This window comes from Colletotrichum acutatum (assembly GCF_030867785.1).
Source record: "Colletotrichum acutatum strain CBS 112980 chromosome Unknown BDZ83scaffold_15, whole genome shotgun sequence".
NCBI lineage: Eukaryota > Fungi > Ascomycota > Sordariomycetes > Glomerellales > Glomerellaceae > Colletotrichum > Colletotrichum acutatum.
Genome location: NW_026849009.1, coordinates 290,363 through 306,515, shown reverse-complemented (window position 1 = coordinate 306,515; position 16,153 = coordinate 290,363). Strand labels below are relative to the sequence as shown.

General features: G+C 54.6%; 5 protein-coding genes across 5 annotated transcripts; 2 read left to right on the top strand and 3 right to left on the bottom strand.

Moving 5' to 3' along the window:
- Window positions 1-65: 65 nt before the first annotated feature.
- BDZ83DRAFT_569950 (glutamate-cysteine ligase modifier subunit) lies at window positions 66-1,138 on the bottom strand (the record flags this gene model as incomplete). The annotated part of the gene is made up of 2 exons (XM_060504249.1): window positions 66-1,029; window positions 1,113-1,138. The coding sequence occupies 2 exons, from the start codon at window positions 1,136-1,138 to the stop codon at window positions 66-68; spliced, it is 990 nt and encodes a 329-aa protein (XP_060368822.1).
- Window positions 1,139-2,455: 1,317 nt separating this feature from the next.
- BDZ83DRAFT_101054 (Adaptor protein complex sigma subunit) lies at window positions 2,456-3,844 on the top strand. Its single transcript, XM_060501025.1, has 5 exons — window positions 2,456-2,791; window positions 2,856-2,889; window positions 2,955-3,072; window positions 3,135-3,409; window positions 3,716-3,844. The coding sequence occupies exons 1-5, from the start codon at window positions 2,781-2,783 to the stop codon at window positions 3,761-3,763; spliced, it is 486 nt and encodes a 161-aa protein (XP_060368821.1). The 5' UTR covers window positions 2,456-2,780; the 3' UTR covers window positions 3,764-3,844.
- Window positions 3,845-5,075: 1,231 nt separating this feature from the next.
- On the top strand, window positions 5,076-6,666 carry BDZ83DRAFT_101565 (Maf1 regulator-domain-containing protein). Its single transcript, XM_060501026.1, has 2 exons — window positions 5,076-5,492; window positions 5,564-6,666. Exons 1-2 carry the CDS (start codon window positions 5,487-5,489, stop codon window positions 6,578-6,580), a joined length of 1,023 nt encoding a protein of 340 aa, XP_060368820.1. The 5' UTR covers window positions 5,076-5,486; the 3' UTR covers window positions 6,581-6,666.
- Window positions 6,667-7,649: 983 nt separating this feature from the next.
- BDZ83DRAFT_716816 (S-adenosyl-L-methionine-dependent methyltransferase) lies at window positions 7,650-9,239 on the bottom strand (the record flags this gene model as incomplete). Its single annotated transcript, XM_060511883.1, is given in 9 exon segments — window positions 7,650-7,701; window positions 7,767-8,201; window positions 8,307-8,444; window positions 8,546-8,583; window positions 8,665-8,702; window positions 8,838-8,967; window positions 9,033-9,055; window positions 9,133-9,212; window positions 9,223-9,239. The coding sequence occupies 9 exon segments, from the start codon at window positions 9,237-9,239 to the stop codon at window positions 7,650-7,652; spliced, it is 951 nt and encodes a 316-aa protein (XP_060368819.1).
- A 1,453-nt stretch (window positions 9,240-10,692) lies between these two features.
- On the bottom strand, window positions 10,693-14,754 carry BDZ83DRAFT_648426 (uncharacterized protein; the record flags this gene model as incomplete). Its single annotated transcript, XM_060510179.1, has 2 exons — window positions 10,693-12,042; window positions 12,094-14,754. The coding sequence occupies 2 exons, from the start codon at window positions 14,752-14,754 to the stop codon at window positions 10,693-10,695; spliced, it is 4,011 nt and encodes a 1,336-aa protein (XP_060368818.1).
- Window positions 14,755-16,153: the final 1,399 nt, after the last annotated feature.

Here is a 16,153-nt window from a genome sequence, read left to right as displayed (position 1 = left end):
TATTGTTCAGCCATGGTATCAAAAAAATTAAATCATGTAGCCAAAAGCATGGTAGACAACGTCTACTAAAAGGTCTCGACGAGCTCGGCGCCGGCAAAGTACCCCTTATTCTCGATAACACCCCGGTCTTTGACAAAGGCAGTGTACTTGACTACCCACTCAGGTGTGAGGTCGCCTTCCAGACCCTCCTGGGCCTCGGCAGGGTCAGCGAGGACGCCAGCGCCCTGCAGCCCGTGACCGAGGAGCTCACGGAGGGTGCCTCTGGGCAAGATGTCGGTGCAATCGGTGTGGACGAGCAATTCGACGCCCTCCGTCTTGGCCAGCTTGACCAGCGTGGGGGGAACGCTGCAGCAATCCTTGATGTTAATCTGGTCGACGGCCGGCCGGACGCTGACCTTTTTGATAAACTTGGCCAGCTTCTCAGTGCCGAACTCGGAGATGCCGAGGGCCTTGACCTCCCCACGCTTGTACAGATCCTCAAGTACCGTCCATGTCGCAGCCTCCTCGTCAATGTTGCCCTGAGAGGCATTGCGCTTGTCGGCTTCCCATTCGCAGTCGCCCTCAAATGACATGCCCGGGAAGGATGCGATAAGAAGGTCGATCCTCGTGACCCCCAGCTCCTTTCGCACGAGGTTCAAGGCGTCCTGCACGTACTGGGCCCGTTCTTGCGCAGCGGCATTAGGGAGGAAAAATAGCTTCACGGTAACGTCGTAGTTGTCGGGCTCTTCTTGCAGTCCAGAGTAGGACCAGTCTATCCGCGGGATGAAGAGCGCATCGTCCTCGCGGGCGGTCCACACGTCGATGCGAGGCCGGCGGCCGTTCGAGCTGTGTGAGAAGCCATTGGAGTGGCCGTTCAAACCGTTTCCATTCACGGGTTCGTCATCGTCATCGATGGGAGAAGATTCTTCGTAAGGCGAGTAGTCCTGCTGGGCAGCGAGGAAGTTGCTTCGCAGCGAGTTGGTGAGTTCAAGGTTCGATCTGTAGGCTCCCGGTTTGCGGATTATGGAGGGGCCGCCCGAGACAATGTTTCTGCATGCAACGGAAGATCGCCAATCAGCATCAGAGCGCGAGGAACGATTCTTTGGTGGGAATCAATCAAAGGTGTGACAAACCCAGTGGAGAGAATGAGTTTCGTCATGGCGATATTGACAATGGTAGTAGGTAAGGTAAGAATCACGATATAATAGCCCAAGATCAGATGCAATGGATTGGTAGTCGAGAAAAGATTGCGACGTCAAGGGTCCTGATTGCGCAATGTAGAAGTGAGGGCGTTCCAGTCTTCAGGGACTTTTTTTTTTTTTTGGTGCCTGTCGATTTTTAGACTTTGGAGGGGTGATTAACAATCGGAATCAGGTCGAGGGGCCGATAAGGAAAGGTACGGTCCGCTTGGGTTCAAAGGTGAGACGGGGTAATTATTAATCGTTGGCGCACGGCAGGCGAATGTCGGCTTGTGTGTGTCGAGACCGCCAAAATCGGAGATAAAGGGCGTATGAGATGGAGTAGTAGTCTGTATCTGTAGGTATGGTACGAGGAACAGTCGTGATATGCAGTGTATGCAGTGAGCGGGACGGTGGTAGGCGGGGATGGGTTCTAGAAGTACGCGCGAGACTCTCCTAGGATGGGACCCGCGGGTGGATGTGGATCGATGGTGGTGTTTATTCTCTAGGTCTCCGTGGAGTTGTGATTTTGGATCTCGTGGAATACCTACGTAGTAGAGGGTGGAGGGGGAAGGCTTGGGGGAAGAGGGCGGAGGACTGGGCTAGCCTTCATTTTAACAACAGGACGGGAAATGAAAGAGAAATTCTCATCCAAGTCCGTCTCAGCGTGCCGACTGAATCGAGTCGTCCGAGTAGGTGTCAAGGCATCCGTGGAAATCATTCATCTTCGATCCTGCGGCAACGGCGTTTCCTGCCTCGCAACTTCCATCCGGGCACCGACCACATCCCGCCATCCACCCCTCATCCCGCCGCAAATTCGGCAGGAGCGCGACTCCGGGGGGCAGGTCAAAGGCACTTGGTGGGGGTTTTGCCCATCGCGTCAGCGCCCTGGAGTGATTTGTCCGCACCTTCCGCAGGCTTCCGCAGGTCCGCAACACTGACGATGGCCTATGAGACGCCGTTGTCGGCATGAATCGCTCATCCACTGTCTCTGTTTTTGTCATTCCCATCACCACACCATTACCGGCATTCAAAGACTTCAATCTCGAGTCGCACAAAGCCAGCATCAATGAAAGAGTGGTCCTTATTCCGTTGGGCACGGCAGTCCAGGTGGCGTACACACATGGACAATGTCTGCTGAAGATAGAGGGCCCTTGGCCAATCCGAACGAGATAGTGGGCTTTTCCAGCCAAAGTTGACGGAGCTTTTACAGCGGCCCTTCCACTGTCAAATCCCTCTCATAGCGCTTCGCTGTGTTACCACCTTACGTAAGCCAGAGCTCCCTGGACCGGGCGTCACCTCAAGCTTTCCAAACCTGCCGTCACCAGGTGTCGCCTGCTAGGTACCCACTGCCTGAGGATACCGCAGCCTCAAGCTCGAGGTACACCTGCGGCCAAACTCGACACCTTGCGCCTATCAGCCTGACGTGACCTAGGGGGTATCGTCACACGCAACAGACCGCATATCGTCGCCAACCGTAATCCAGCGCTGGGTTTGATTTGTTCGACTACCACAGCACCGGACACGTCCTACGACATCAACTCAAGGTCCACAACGCTCCTCTCAATTCAATCTCCATCTCCTTCTCTGCCCACCTTGTGGTGGTGATGTGAAGGCATCATCATGGCTATCCAGTATGTGGTTACCCCTCGGCCGCATCTGATAGTGCATCAAGGCAAGAAGACTAATTCAAACTAGATACCTCATCCTCCTCTCGCGCCAGGGCAAAGTGGTACGCGCCCATCGCTACCCGGACCCCCCTCGAACATCCCTTTACTGATCACGATCCCTCTGCAGCGCCTCGCAAAATGGTTCACCACCCTGTCACCCAAGGAAAAGGCCAAGATCGTCAAGGACGTTTCTCAGCTGGTCCTCGCCCGTAGAACCCGCATGTGCAACTTCCTCGAGTACAAGGGTCAGTCGCCTTCGAAACCCGGCCACTTCGCCCGTCGACAGTCACTGACTTCTTGCCGCCAGATTCCAAGATCGTTTACCGCAGATATGCGTCGCTATTCTTTATCGCAGGAGCGGCGTCAGAAGATAACGAACTTATTACCCTCGAGATCATCCATCGCTACGTCGAGCAGATGGACAAGTACTATGGTAACGTCTGCGAGCTAGATATCATCTTCTCCTTTACGAAAGCCTACTACATCTTGGACGAGCTATTATTGGCGGGAGAACTACAAGAAAGCAGTAAAAAGAATGTGCTGCGGTGTATATCCCAGCAGGATTCGCTCGAGGACATGGAGGTACGTTTAGTTGATGCTTTACTGTTTACTTGTTTCTCTGCCTTCAAGACGACGAACTGCAGCTGCGCCATTGGCGAAGTCTTGCGCTGACGATTTTCCTACTCCCCATCAGGTCGAGGACGAGGTTACAAAGATCATGTAACCCTCCTCTAATGTGTACCTATCTGCTAGATTGAGACACGAAGCCCGTGATAAATCGAGCCTCGAAGCCAATCTACGACATCTATACAAGTGTTGCACGAGCCGCAAGGAGAGCATGCCATTGATGAGTCTGTTGGCTAATAGGCGCTCTCGCCGCGTATGCAGGAAACGGAAGAGATTACATCTTCCCTCAAAGAGGTTGGCATCCTTTGACGACCCGTCATGGCTTTCGGATACACTGCAGGCCGGAAATCAAGAGGCCGACACGCGACAATGAGGATACGGTGCGCCGATGCTGTTATGGACGGGAATAATCCCCGGGTGGCCCTTTGTGTGCATAGATCTTTGAGGGCGGAAAACCGCCCTCTACTACATCAAGAGATGAACATGAGATAGCGGTGCTTGTTGCTTGGTTGAATCCACATCGGTTGTCCATCTTGAGTTTCCCCCCAGAAACGATGCATGAGCTGGGCACGGGGCCAAGAGGGACGACGACAATGGAGCACCACTGCATTACACGGGAAACACGTAACAATTGACAAATAGAAGAGCATTCCGATACGCAACCAAACGCCAGTCTTCATTGCCCAGAGACAACATGAAGTCATTTTGCGAGACGGGCTTGGAGTCGTCGCTCGTGGCCTCTTGACGCCCTTTCATTCGCTTGGACATTACCGGCTGCGCCCCGCCTCCTTATACGCGGCGGATTGGACAGAGTTGCTGGGTGGGTTTCCGAAGGCCGCGAAGGGGGCCCTTCCCCCCAACAAGCAGGGAACAGACAGGGACTGGACCCCGACTTCCCAGCTGGTGTCTCCCCCACACCCGCGAATCCGGTGTCAAGAACGAAGCAGGCGGTCACAATGCGATACGGCAGTCCAGCACCAGAAAGCGGACATGCTGGAACAGCGCAAGATATGCTTTGTCACAGACTCCCCGTTGGCTCCACCCACTATCTGTTCCTATCTTGGAACTGGCCCACCACCTAACACTGCCTTACCTCACGGCAGCTACCCATTCTCCCTGCTCCACCGGGGCGGGGGCCTTGTCAGCGGGTACGGGGAACAACGGAGACGTGATCCAGGACCCAGCAAGCAGCAGCAGCAGCAGCAATAGCAGCAACAGACAGCGGCCAGCACACCACGGACCACGCAGCCAGAGAGGTGAGTGGCAGACCACCACGCACCCAGGAAGGCGTCACCTCTCACACCGGCGAGTCCTCGCACCTGCCGAGAGCTGCGACAGCACCGAGTGCCCGCCCAGCTCCCTTCCCGCTCACTCCCGCTTCGTCAGGTCGTCTTAAACACCCGTCCTTCGTCACCCCATCCCTCCCTTCCCTTTTTACCCCTCTGCTTCGACCACCCTACCATCATTCAACTTTCAACACACACATACCTCTCTACAACATCCGTCTTTTAGTAATGTCTGTCGACCAGATCACCTACTAGGCGCAACGCGTCTAGTCTCCGTTCATCCATCAGAACCAAATTGATCTACACGGTCGAGTCGCTCCTTCCTTGCCTTATCTAAAGCAGGCAGGCTCCGGCTTCCATCGATACACACAGACAACAGTCTTCACACCGATTCATCATCATTCACTGCGACGCATCGCATGCGATTTATCGCGTCGACTCCCCTTTTACTTGGCCATACCCTCGATTCCGAGTCACCGCTATTCCGATACCCGCAGACACCCCTATTCCGGTCCGGCGCGACTTCCAACTCCTGTGACATCATTTAGTCACGTCAACCTCCGGAATCCAACGGCTCCATCACAACAACCTGATTACGGCGCGATACCGGCGATAAGCTCCCTGCATCGCCAATATAACAGTTGAAGCGCTCGCGATCTACACGACTATTGCGCGCCAATCCGGAACATATCCTAACCAGCCTACATTCCACCTTGGTCTCCCAGGCCGAACCTCAATCATCCAAGATGAAGGTGCGCATAACTTGCTGCAGCAGGCATGCTCCTTTGCAGCAGTCCATGACACCTGCTAACCCAGCTCGCAGTATCTCCCACTGCAAGATTTCGACGCCGTCACTGGCGCTCTTAACTTCAACACACCAGATTGCAACGTGACTGGCGGATGCGACCTCTACACGACCAAATCCACAGGTTCCGATAAGAAGCTTTACAAGAACATCGACAAAGACCTTAGTTCACAACATGCCGCGCTCCTCAAATTGGGCGCAAGCCTGTCACCGCCAGACCGCGAAGCCATGCTGGCAACATCTCCCAACATGCAAATGTTCTCACACTCGAGCGCGTTCGGCCCCTTATCAGAGCTCGCGAGTCGCCGGACATTTGCTTATCTGATTGCGACACTGAACGCGAGTCATCAACACTACGATTTCTCGCACGTTTTGAGGCCAGGCGACTTCAAGAAAGAAAGAAACCTGCGAAGAGTGATGGGAAACCTCGATTCAATCCTGCAGAATGTCAGACCGCATGTTGAGGCACGACCAGTCGAGCAGGCCACGTCTTCGGAGACCAAGCCAGTGTGGGGCCCACAATGCTGGTCCAAAATTGATAAGGAGATGCGCCTTAACGAATGCACCGTCTTCAGCTACAATCCGGAGGTCGACCCTTTCGAGGAAGATGAGTCTGCAATTTGGGCTGCTCACTACTTCTTTTTCAACCGCGCGTTGAAACGAGTCGCCTACCTCTACGTTCGTGTTGTCCCGGTCGTATCGTCACAATCACCGCGTCTGCAACCGGCGCTTCCGGGTTCCGTCAAGCGGACGCGGAGTACCCAGTTCGATGCACTGGCCGGCAACAAGCGCGCCAAATACTGGCTAGGAGACCGCGACGCTGAAGTTGTGGCACCGTCCGAAGATGACGAAGAACAAAGCGACGGCTTCCTCTGGAATCGGGGTGCCGATGGCGATTTGGTCCCGTTTTCTGATGACGACTACACCGAGGAGCGTTTCTACTACGACGAAGAGGACGACGACGAGAGCCTGTCTGACCGGAAGAGCCCGGTACGGCGGATGAGTGAGGATGTCGTGGCCCACATGGAGATCTAAAGAGGGCCACTCCACACTGGCGCATGACCTCTTCTCGCTACCCCGTTTCATCGCTGTGAGAGCTGATGGGTCTCTCGTTTCTCTGAGTTTATCAGCTGATGCTATCAGAGCCATGATGACGAAATGGGGTCACTGATTCAACACCACTTATCGGCTCCGCCCAATCGCTGAGTCACGACAGCTCCTCTCCTGTGGAGTTGTCACGATTGTTTCGCAACATGAGCACACTCCAACGGCCCAGATCCAATGACTTTACCTTGACTTTATTTTTATTAACTACTTTTACAGTTTGTTTCTCGTATTTTCTTCTCTGTGCTTTTCCTTGTCCTCGGACTTGTACGCTGGCGACTAGTTTTGCATGTTTGTTTTTGCGCTTCTTTCCTACGGTTTCGAATGGCGGCGGCGATACCCTCATGCTTTCTCGCCAGGTGGCGCTGGCTAGGAAATAGTACCAAACGGAGGGTTCAAGGGTAACTCGGTGCATGCGGTTATCGGTCCTGGATGGCAGACAGGATTCGAATGGAGCGGCCGCGGGTGACAAATGGATTAAATTAGGAGTTTCTTGGGTTTCGTGAGGTTCCTGCGACGGTCGTATGGCAGCGACTTGTTTAGCGATAGGGAAACCGATGTTGGAGTTGGGTTTCGAAGGGGCACATGCCAAAGGGAATGTTTTGCGATTGTTCTGGTTTATCGTAGTCTACCTCGCGATGAATACGCAGTAGTAGTACGCATTGATGAAATGAGTAAAGCTCGTACACTTAGTACCTGGGTGTAAGCCAATTTGTCTCTCGATCCTTTTCTCCTTGCCTTACCTTGCCTGCCATTTGCTGCTCCTTGGCCCGAAGAGCACACGTGGTCCAAGATGCTGTACATCTTCGTTTCCTTGGACTTGGAGCATGGCGTTACAAGAGACAACACAACAATGCGAGCGATTAAAAGTCAAAGTTTCGGATCACTTGTCGCTCAACAAACAACTATTTTGAGATTTGAACGAGGAAGATCACCGTCACGTCTGAAACTACTGTTGCCGTTTTGTCTAGGACTACAGGATTCCGAGGACATGCTAGGCTCACTGAGTAGTATCTTCCGTCTCCAACGGCTTCTGCGCATACACGTTGTAACTGAAGAATCCATTAGCAACAATCATTACGAGGGAGGGAGAAGAGACAAAAAAGATCAAACTCACATATCAAACATGGCGTGAAAAGCCCCAAAAGCACCCGTCTTCAACTCCTTCCTCACAGCAGCGGTCTCCACCAGAATCTCCTCCTGCGTGCGCCCCAACAGCTCCGCAAACAACTTCAGCGAGAGCGCCTCGAGTCCGTCAATCGTGAGGATCAGGTTCATCATGCCCAGGTCCTTGTAGAACTGGTCTTTTGCCCAGGGGCCCAGCGGCGCCTTGATGCGGCGGGCGTGGACGAGTTCCGAGGGGAAGCCGCCTTCGCGCAAGAGGGAGGCGAGGGTCGGTGCGACGTCGGTGTCGCGGCCCATTCCTTTACAGGCGGTCGCGAAGCCGGCCATCCAGCGGGCGGTGGCGGAGTCTTTGGAGAAGGTGTCGTCGTCGGAGTAGAATTGTGTGTTTACGTCTTGGAACTCGACCCAGCCTCCTGGGTTTAGGTGGCTGTTTTGTTGACATTTGGTGTCAGTCAATTCTGGTAAGAGTAGGAGAGCCTGTCCATACTCCGCGAGGATGGAAGACAGAACGAGAGGAAAGGTAACAGCGTACTCAAAGATGTTCTTGATCAGACCGGGCCAGTCCTTGATGGAGGCGACCATGTACCGGCACATGATGAAGTCGTATTTTCTGTTGTCGACCCACGGGCTTTCGATGTCGTCGATTTCGAATTTGACGTTTGGGGGAACCCTTTTGAATTATGTTAGTCAAAGGGGGCGCTCACACTCTCCCGTGATCATGAGGTGTTGATGTTAAATTCTAGGGAGGATGGGAAGGGGGTGGCATCGTACCATTCCGGCTGGATGGGACTCAGATCAATGCCGAGAACCTAACCTCCTCGTCAGTAATCTACAACGAATCCTCCTACCGAATGCTGGAACACTTTGTGGCAGTAGACCGGGTATTTTACCTCTGCGTTCTCAAAGACGTCGCCCATTTCCACGGCCCCTTCAACGCAACGTCCAAAGTCAGCAAGGAAGATCCCAACGACAACCCCTTACCATAAGAAAGCCTTTCTGATTACCAGAAGCAAGCTTCATAAACGGAGAAGAGTAGAGGGCGGGGGAGGGGTTCATGACATACAAAGTCCAGTCCCCGTGCCAATATCAAGAATCCTCTGCACCTTTTCCTTCTCCAGTGGCGCATTATACAGCCTGCTGCCAATCGCCTTGACCATCATCGCATGGGCCAAATCGAGCCTGTCCATTTCAGACTAAAGAGAAATCAGCTAACGGCTCTGCTCAAATATATGGATGAGGGGCTTTGCTTTCTTAGTACCTCATCATTAGGGAATTTGTACGCTACACATGGAAGTCTTTGTTAGAGAGAGATGTGAAGTGACTTAAAGTGAGAGAAAGTTCCAATAGTGAATACTAACATCCTGGTCGGAAAGCATGATAGCGACGTCCGTATTCGATGGGGTAGTCTACGACACTCGAGGATAACGAGGCGGTATAACTCGAGCTACCCCAGAAACGGAGGCATGATTTAGTAAAAGGGTAAGACCATGGATTGAGAAAGTAAAAGGCAGCTCCATTGGAAACGAGCTGCAGAGGAGCCAGGATGTTACGCACATGCGGTCGTCCGCCGTAGAAGAACCCTCCGTAAACTAAATCCCCGATGGCGAGCAGTCAGCTTCCTTCCTTATGTCTCACATTTCGTGAAAACCGATGGTGAGAATGATTCAAGGACAAAAGGAGAAACGAACGTTGCCTTCATCCTCATCAGGTTCGAGGGGCGCCGGTGCCGGGCTGGGCGGGTCGTTGTCGTTGCCGTTGGCCCCCGGAGCTGGCACTGCAGCCGGAGCCGTTCCCGGTGCGGGGCTAGCAGCAGCGGTGGTGGTGGTAGCTAGCGGGACGGCGGAAGAGGGTTCAGCCATGATTTGTGGTTATTGGGAATAGTCGTAGCTTGTAACCGTAGACACGACAAAAAAGAAATGGGCTAGTCCCGCCTATATGCCGTACGAGTCCTGGGGGCGTGAGTCCTGGACCTCTAACGTGCCCAATACGTGTGGCAGCGGGAGAGAGAGGAACCTTACCGTTTTGTACTCCATAGTGGGAACGAACTCCCCATTAATTCGGCGGAACATGGGGGAGGGCTGTGGCTTCGTACACTAGACCATAGAAACGCTCCGCTGTTCCGCGACATCGCTCGCTTGTATTGAGTATTCGTCCTGTCTACGTTGCAGAACTTACCAATGGAGACAGACGTCCGGTACTGGCAATTCGTCAGTGTAACCCTCCCGCAGCGGTCCAAATGGACTCAAGCAAGCTGGGGCCAATGGGATCCAACCGCTTCAGGTCACCCCCCGGCCTGCCAGTCGTCAAGTGCATGATTAGCACCATGTTGAAGACTATCGAGTCTTCGGATAGGGCCCACCACCCACCCTTACATACCCTGCCATGGCAGCCGCCAGTATCTACTCTGTAGGGGTCAGTTGTCCTTTGACTTGCCAAACCTCGATCCCGAGCCATGAGTAAACGATATTTGAGGAGGAGCATATTTTGTATTGTTGACCGCTTTTGCGCATCTAACTATGCTTCCAGACTCGTCTTCCACTGCCCATGTGAACTGTCAAGAGGCCATCAGGGGTCCTATTATCCAAAGAAAACGATGCCAAAGACTACCTAAGGGTCCTTCGTCGAGACCGCTCAAGACATGAACAAAATCCTATCCCATCTTTTTGGGAAGAGTGGTATCAAAACATAGGGCGCGAGGCACAAGTGTGTAGAAACAAAAAGTAAGAACCAAACAGAGTAATCCGGGCTCGGCTGTGTGCCGAATTTTCCCCTCGGTACAACCATGACCAGGTGACAGATTTCTTGCATGACAATATGATGAACAGGTGCTATATGGTTGTTGTAATTTTCTCCATATTTGATGGAGAGGTCGTGATCTTCGTTCAGGTCGTGGCTCCGCGCCGGCGCGGCTTGGGCAACTAAGCCAAGCTCGACTTCTTCCGGCGACTAAACATCTTGGAAAAGCTGCTACCGCTGCTTTGTTGCTGAGGCTCTCCGGTAGCGGCACGGGCCGCAGGCGTCATCTGTGGCGGCTCGGAGCTGCGAAGGAATGAGGCCAGGTCGTTGGTGCGGCTCGTGGACGAAACGGCCTCCCTTGGCTCGAACTTCTTCATCGGCACGCGTCCTGAGGAATGCATGGCTCCACGGCCGGCAGTAGCGTCAGCAGCCCCGTACTTGTCCTGGCCAGGAGCGTTGACTTGGATTGGAACGTGACCATGGGCACCTCCAGCGCGGCTGTTTAAGGACCGGCTGTCGACCTTGGCTGGCTTTGCGTTGTTTGATCCCGCGCTGCTGTCCTTTCTGGAAAAGCGTCCGATGAGACTAGGAGCACTCGCCTTCCTCTTGGGGACGTTATGAGGGGCCGCGGCAGGTTCAGGCGGCGGCGAGTAGTTCTTCAAGAAGTCTGCCAGGCTCTCTTCCTTCTTGGGGGGAGGTCGAACGGCTTGCGCGTAATCCTCCTCATCTTCATCACTAAGGTCGATGGCATACGGATCGCGCACGCGACGTCTCGTGCGCTTGGGCATCATTTCGTCGTCGTCAAAGCCGTTACCACTGGGACGGTTCTTGAGAAGAGCGCTCTGTGAGTTGATCGACGACTGTACAGAGGGCTGGGTGATATCCGTCACGTTGGTCGACGCTTGACTGTATCGAATGTCTGGCAAGCTGGCATCAACAGCTTTGCCACCCACAGCACCCGACATCTGGTCAGAATCCATTGTTGTCCGGAACGGAGCCACTGTTCGAGGAATCCGGGGATTGCTCGAGCTAGGCGGCCCTCGTCGGATAAAGTCGATTAGGTCCGAGTTATCCTCGCGATTGTCGACGGCAGCATCCCGCGCTTGTAGTCGTGGCCGGTTGTTCGATGACGAGATGCGTCTCGAATCCAAGCTGTGTTTTACAGGCGGCGGTGGGCCGCTTACGTTCCGTAGGGGCGCAGGACCGTTGTCAGCTGTCGGGCCGGTAGACCTGATGAAGTCGGCAAAGTCGTTCATCGCAGTGTCGCGGGGTACCCGAGCATCTCTCGCCTGTGGACCGCCGGTACGCGACCGATTGAGGGTTGTACTAGGAGGTGCCTTCGGGACGAAGCCTTTGTTCTTGGCTTCGGGTGGGTGCGAGTTCAAGCCGGTTGCGCGGCTGACAGACATGGTCCTTCGGATGTCGATTCCAGAGACAGATCTGTTACGTTCGCCGTTCAAGGCCGTGCGGGCGTCTTCGCTTCTCCTCGACTTGGGTCCAACTACCGGGCTTGCGCTCTGTGCACGGTTTCCCTACACGACCATTAGTGGATGCAATAGAGGCAATTAAGACACACAACTCACATCAATGTCACGCATGCTCTCCGGCGTAAGCGTGTACTGAATGGTCTGGTCACTCTGAATGAGCTCCTCAAAGTTACGAGCGAGATTATCGGCACGGCCGGAAGCCTTGCTATCTTCGGAAGTCCTGACGGCTCTGATCTTGCCCGTGCTCGAAGAGCCAGAGGAGCCGGAGGTTCGCAGATGCCTGGGACGATCGGGGGAGTCCCGTCCAGCAGCAGCAGATCGCTCAACAGTCACGACCCCGATGCTCGCCGCTGGGGAGTGAGTTCCGTTGGCCGACAGACCACCACTGCGGTCAGGCAAGGTTGGCGTCGCGTGAGAGCGATGGCGTGGCGAAGGTTCCTCGGCGATAGGCCCGTTATTGTGCGTATCCCTCAAGATGGTGACTTTGGTGGCGGATGAATTGTGATCGTGACGAGGTGACCCTGTGCGTTGGGAAGAATTGAAAATGGCCTGAGAAGGCCTGGTTGCAGGAGTACCGGCTGTGGGCGTTGGAGTTGACGCAGCCGATGTTAGCCGTGAAGGTTGAGCTTGGGCATCCTCGTCAACTTCTGAGATGGACTCGTTCGTGTTTTGTCTGCGAGACAACTTCTCAACGGGAGACCGAGTACGCGGTGTTGAAGTTGATGACCGAATAATGGTTTCAATCTCTACTGGCTTGGGCTTCGGCTTCTCCTCGATGATGGGTGGCGTTACGCGAGAAACACTGTTGGCACGGGAGAGGCTGGCCTGCTGAGAGCGGTCAGAAGCGTCAACCGAGGACGCTCTCGAGCCGGTCACAGGGCTCTTAGGCCCGTGAACATCAACAACGCGAGCCGAGTGGACGCTGGGTGTTCTCTGCAATAGCTTGGGAGCGACCACAACAGGTTTGCCGGAGTCGGAAATGCTCGGAGAGCTACGGCCAGCGATGGAAACTCGAGAGGAGGTGCAGATCTCTGGTTCCTCGGTGAAATCATCAATATCGCCACTTTCTTCTGTTGATCGAGTCTCCTTCTGTGGTGCCTTGACTGTCGAAGCAACAGGAACTGTGGTCGCTGCGGTTGCCGCGGTCGCGACGGCAGGGGTGACGATTTGTGAGATGCGATTGGGGTTGCGAGGCTTGGGCTTAGGGGCTTCATCAGAGACTGGCTTTGACTCTTCTTCCCGAGTCTCAGCTGGCCCTTGCTCTACGATCGGCTTAGTGGCCTCGTCTGGGGTTGGCGGCGTCTCGGTTGGCTGGGCTTCCACAGCCTCTGTAGAGATTTCCTTCTCTGTAATTCCGGCTTGCTCATCGACCAAACCAGTCTCAATTGGCTCAGCCCGGGTGCGTTTGACAATTGGTGAAGTGTAAGGGGAGGGCGACGGGGTCGGCAAGGAATTTGAGCGCTTGCGAGTCGAGGGAGCAGTTGGCGTGTGAGGTTGAGACATTGTCGGGGTGGGTAAATCATTGCTGGGCTGGGAAGTAAAGATCATCAGACTCTTCGGCCGTTGTGCCGCCGGCTCGTCTGCACCTTCATAGTCCGACTCCTCGTCGTCGCTGTAGGAAGTCAATCCCGGTACCTCGATCTCATCAACATCGCGATCCCCAATCGGCAGAGGGATAGCCGATGCTTTCAAGTATTCCTCTACGTCGTCGATCTCGGGTTCCTCAATTGGGGCTTCTTGGATTCCGAGGCCCTTTGCAGGGAGCGCGGTCTCGCGGGCCTCCGGAGTACTGGACTGTCTGGGATGACCGGAAGAATTGCGCGAAAAGGGGCGCGATTCCAGAGTCGGAGAGCGCAGCCTCTTCTTCCATGCCCGCCAAAGTCTGCCGAGAGTCCTGTCAAGTGCGACCCGTTCCATGTCCAGCTCCTCAACCACGATCCTGTCAGCAATATCGGCAATGCTCTTTACGCCCTCCTTGGGCTCCTTTTCGAATTTCGCTCGTAGACGGTGGTACGCAGCTTGGCCAGCAATGACTAGGGCTTGTTCGCCCATGTACTCGAGGATTGACGTCAAGAAAATAGCGACCGCAGGGGAGATGACTTCGGGGCCGCGCTCGTCCATGGCAGGCTTCAGATTTTCCTGCTCCATGTAGTAGTCTTCGTCTTCCTCTTCCATGTCACCGAGCGACGAGTACACCATGCACCTCAGCCGCGTCCGCTTCCAGACAAGTTCTAGGTCCCAGTCCCTCTGCGAAGACGGACTTTGCGACTGGATGAGGTCATCCTCATCACCTCCGCCAAGGTACTCCCGCAGCTCCTCGTCAGCCTGGTTGATGGCATCTTTGGCGAGTTTCGGTTTCAAGACTTCGGACACGGCAGGCCGCAAGGCGGCAAGAGTCGTTGCGCGGGAGGCAGACAAAAAGTTGAAGAGGAGCTGGTCGAGGAAGCTATTCACCAATTGCAAAGCGGATGTCGACACTAGAGCCGTCTCTCCTGCGGGTTCAATTCCGTGTTGATCGTACCAGGTATCGGCGTGACTGTCGTGATCGTTGGTGACGATTTGAGAAGCGGCCGAGGCGGCAATGAAGGCGGGTTCGGGTGTTACGGAGAGGGGAGGAGACATCAGGCCAGCGCTCATGATGGTGGAAGGGCGATCGCTCGACACGCTCTGGGTGCGCGACCTCGTCTGGAATTGAGGCGAAGAGAGACCAGAAGTTGGTAGCGACACAGCGGCCGGATCAGCACTTGTGTTGGCCATGTTTGCTGGAAATCCGGATCTATAAGTCGAGGAAACCAGTACTGCAGGTCTCCTGGGCCCGGGTGAGACCACAGGAGATTAGATTGAGGCGACACAAGTATGTGCAATGGTAGTATCTCGCGAGCGAATGACGAAGGGTCCTTTCAAGTGATCTCGGGAGTATTGACAGGCGTTTGCGACTATTACAGAAATGATACTGCGAAATGGAAGGCAGGGAGGGTATGACGGATGGCTGCGCAAGTTGAGTTGTTAGCGAAGTTAATTTTTGTCAATGGAGCAGGCGGCGGCGATTGCAGAGCTGAAACACCTGGTCCACGTTCGCATGGCAGTGAACGACCTGGGTGTGATCCACTTGGGGGGGTTAGAGGCAGACAGAGATTCATGCGTGGTAACCACGTCTTGCAGAACGTGTGGCACTGACGAAGAGACTGTGTCGGGGGTGAGAGTGGGAGTGGGAAATCGGGTGAATTGGTTCGGTATGGGCGTGGCAGAGACGATCAACCCGTATAAGAGCTGAGGAGGCTGCCGTGCAGTCCAGGGGAACGAGGAAGACGCGGTCCTTGGCTCGACCGGGGCGACGAACGGGTGACTGAGTTTCGACGCAGGCAGGCGAACATGGGGGTATGTTGAGTTTGGAGAGGCAGTACAGTATCCGTTGATGGTAACTTTGCTTGACGTGCTGGCCAGGAGATGGCGGCGCGGAGGGTTGGGTGTGTACAGGTGGGTGTGGAGGGACCGGGAAGGTACAGACGAAAGAGACTCGCAACAAACATACCTGGCGCTGAGTGCGACGGCGATGCAAGAACGTTTCTGTCCGGACAGGCGACAATGATGGCAGGGCGTGTTGGAAGTAGTAGAGAGCCGATTGGTATATGTATCGATGGTGGATATAAGCTGAGATTCAACAACGAGAGCAGACAGGTGGTATGGATATCATGCGACCAGCGGAGGAACGGCCAGCTCGAAACGTATATGTTGTACGGAGAGAAGAAAGTTGCGGTGCAGGATGAGGAGAGTCGGGGCTGAGCTGAGCGTTAGGTAGGTTGGTAATGGAGAAAAGAAGATGACCAAGATGCGAGATGAGGTCTGTCTGGGGAGGTGGAGGAGAGAAGAAGCCGGTACAACAAGCGCGGCAGGTTGAGACTTGGTCGACAGAGAGCGAGAGACTCGAAAGCGGTGCTCGAGAAAGAAAGAGAGTGAGAGTGAGAGAGAGAGAGAAGCCGATGCGCATGAGCCACCAGCCAGACAGACCAAGACAAGCCAAAGAAAACGGACGACGAATTGAGGCCAGGAGGACGAGTTGCGACCAGGACGGAAGAGGAAGTCTTGGGAAGCTTAGTGCAAAGGATGTTTTTTTTGTGTCGCGCGCCGCCTTGGAGATGGTGGTGTTAGTGCAGGT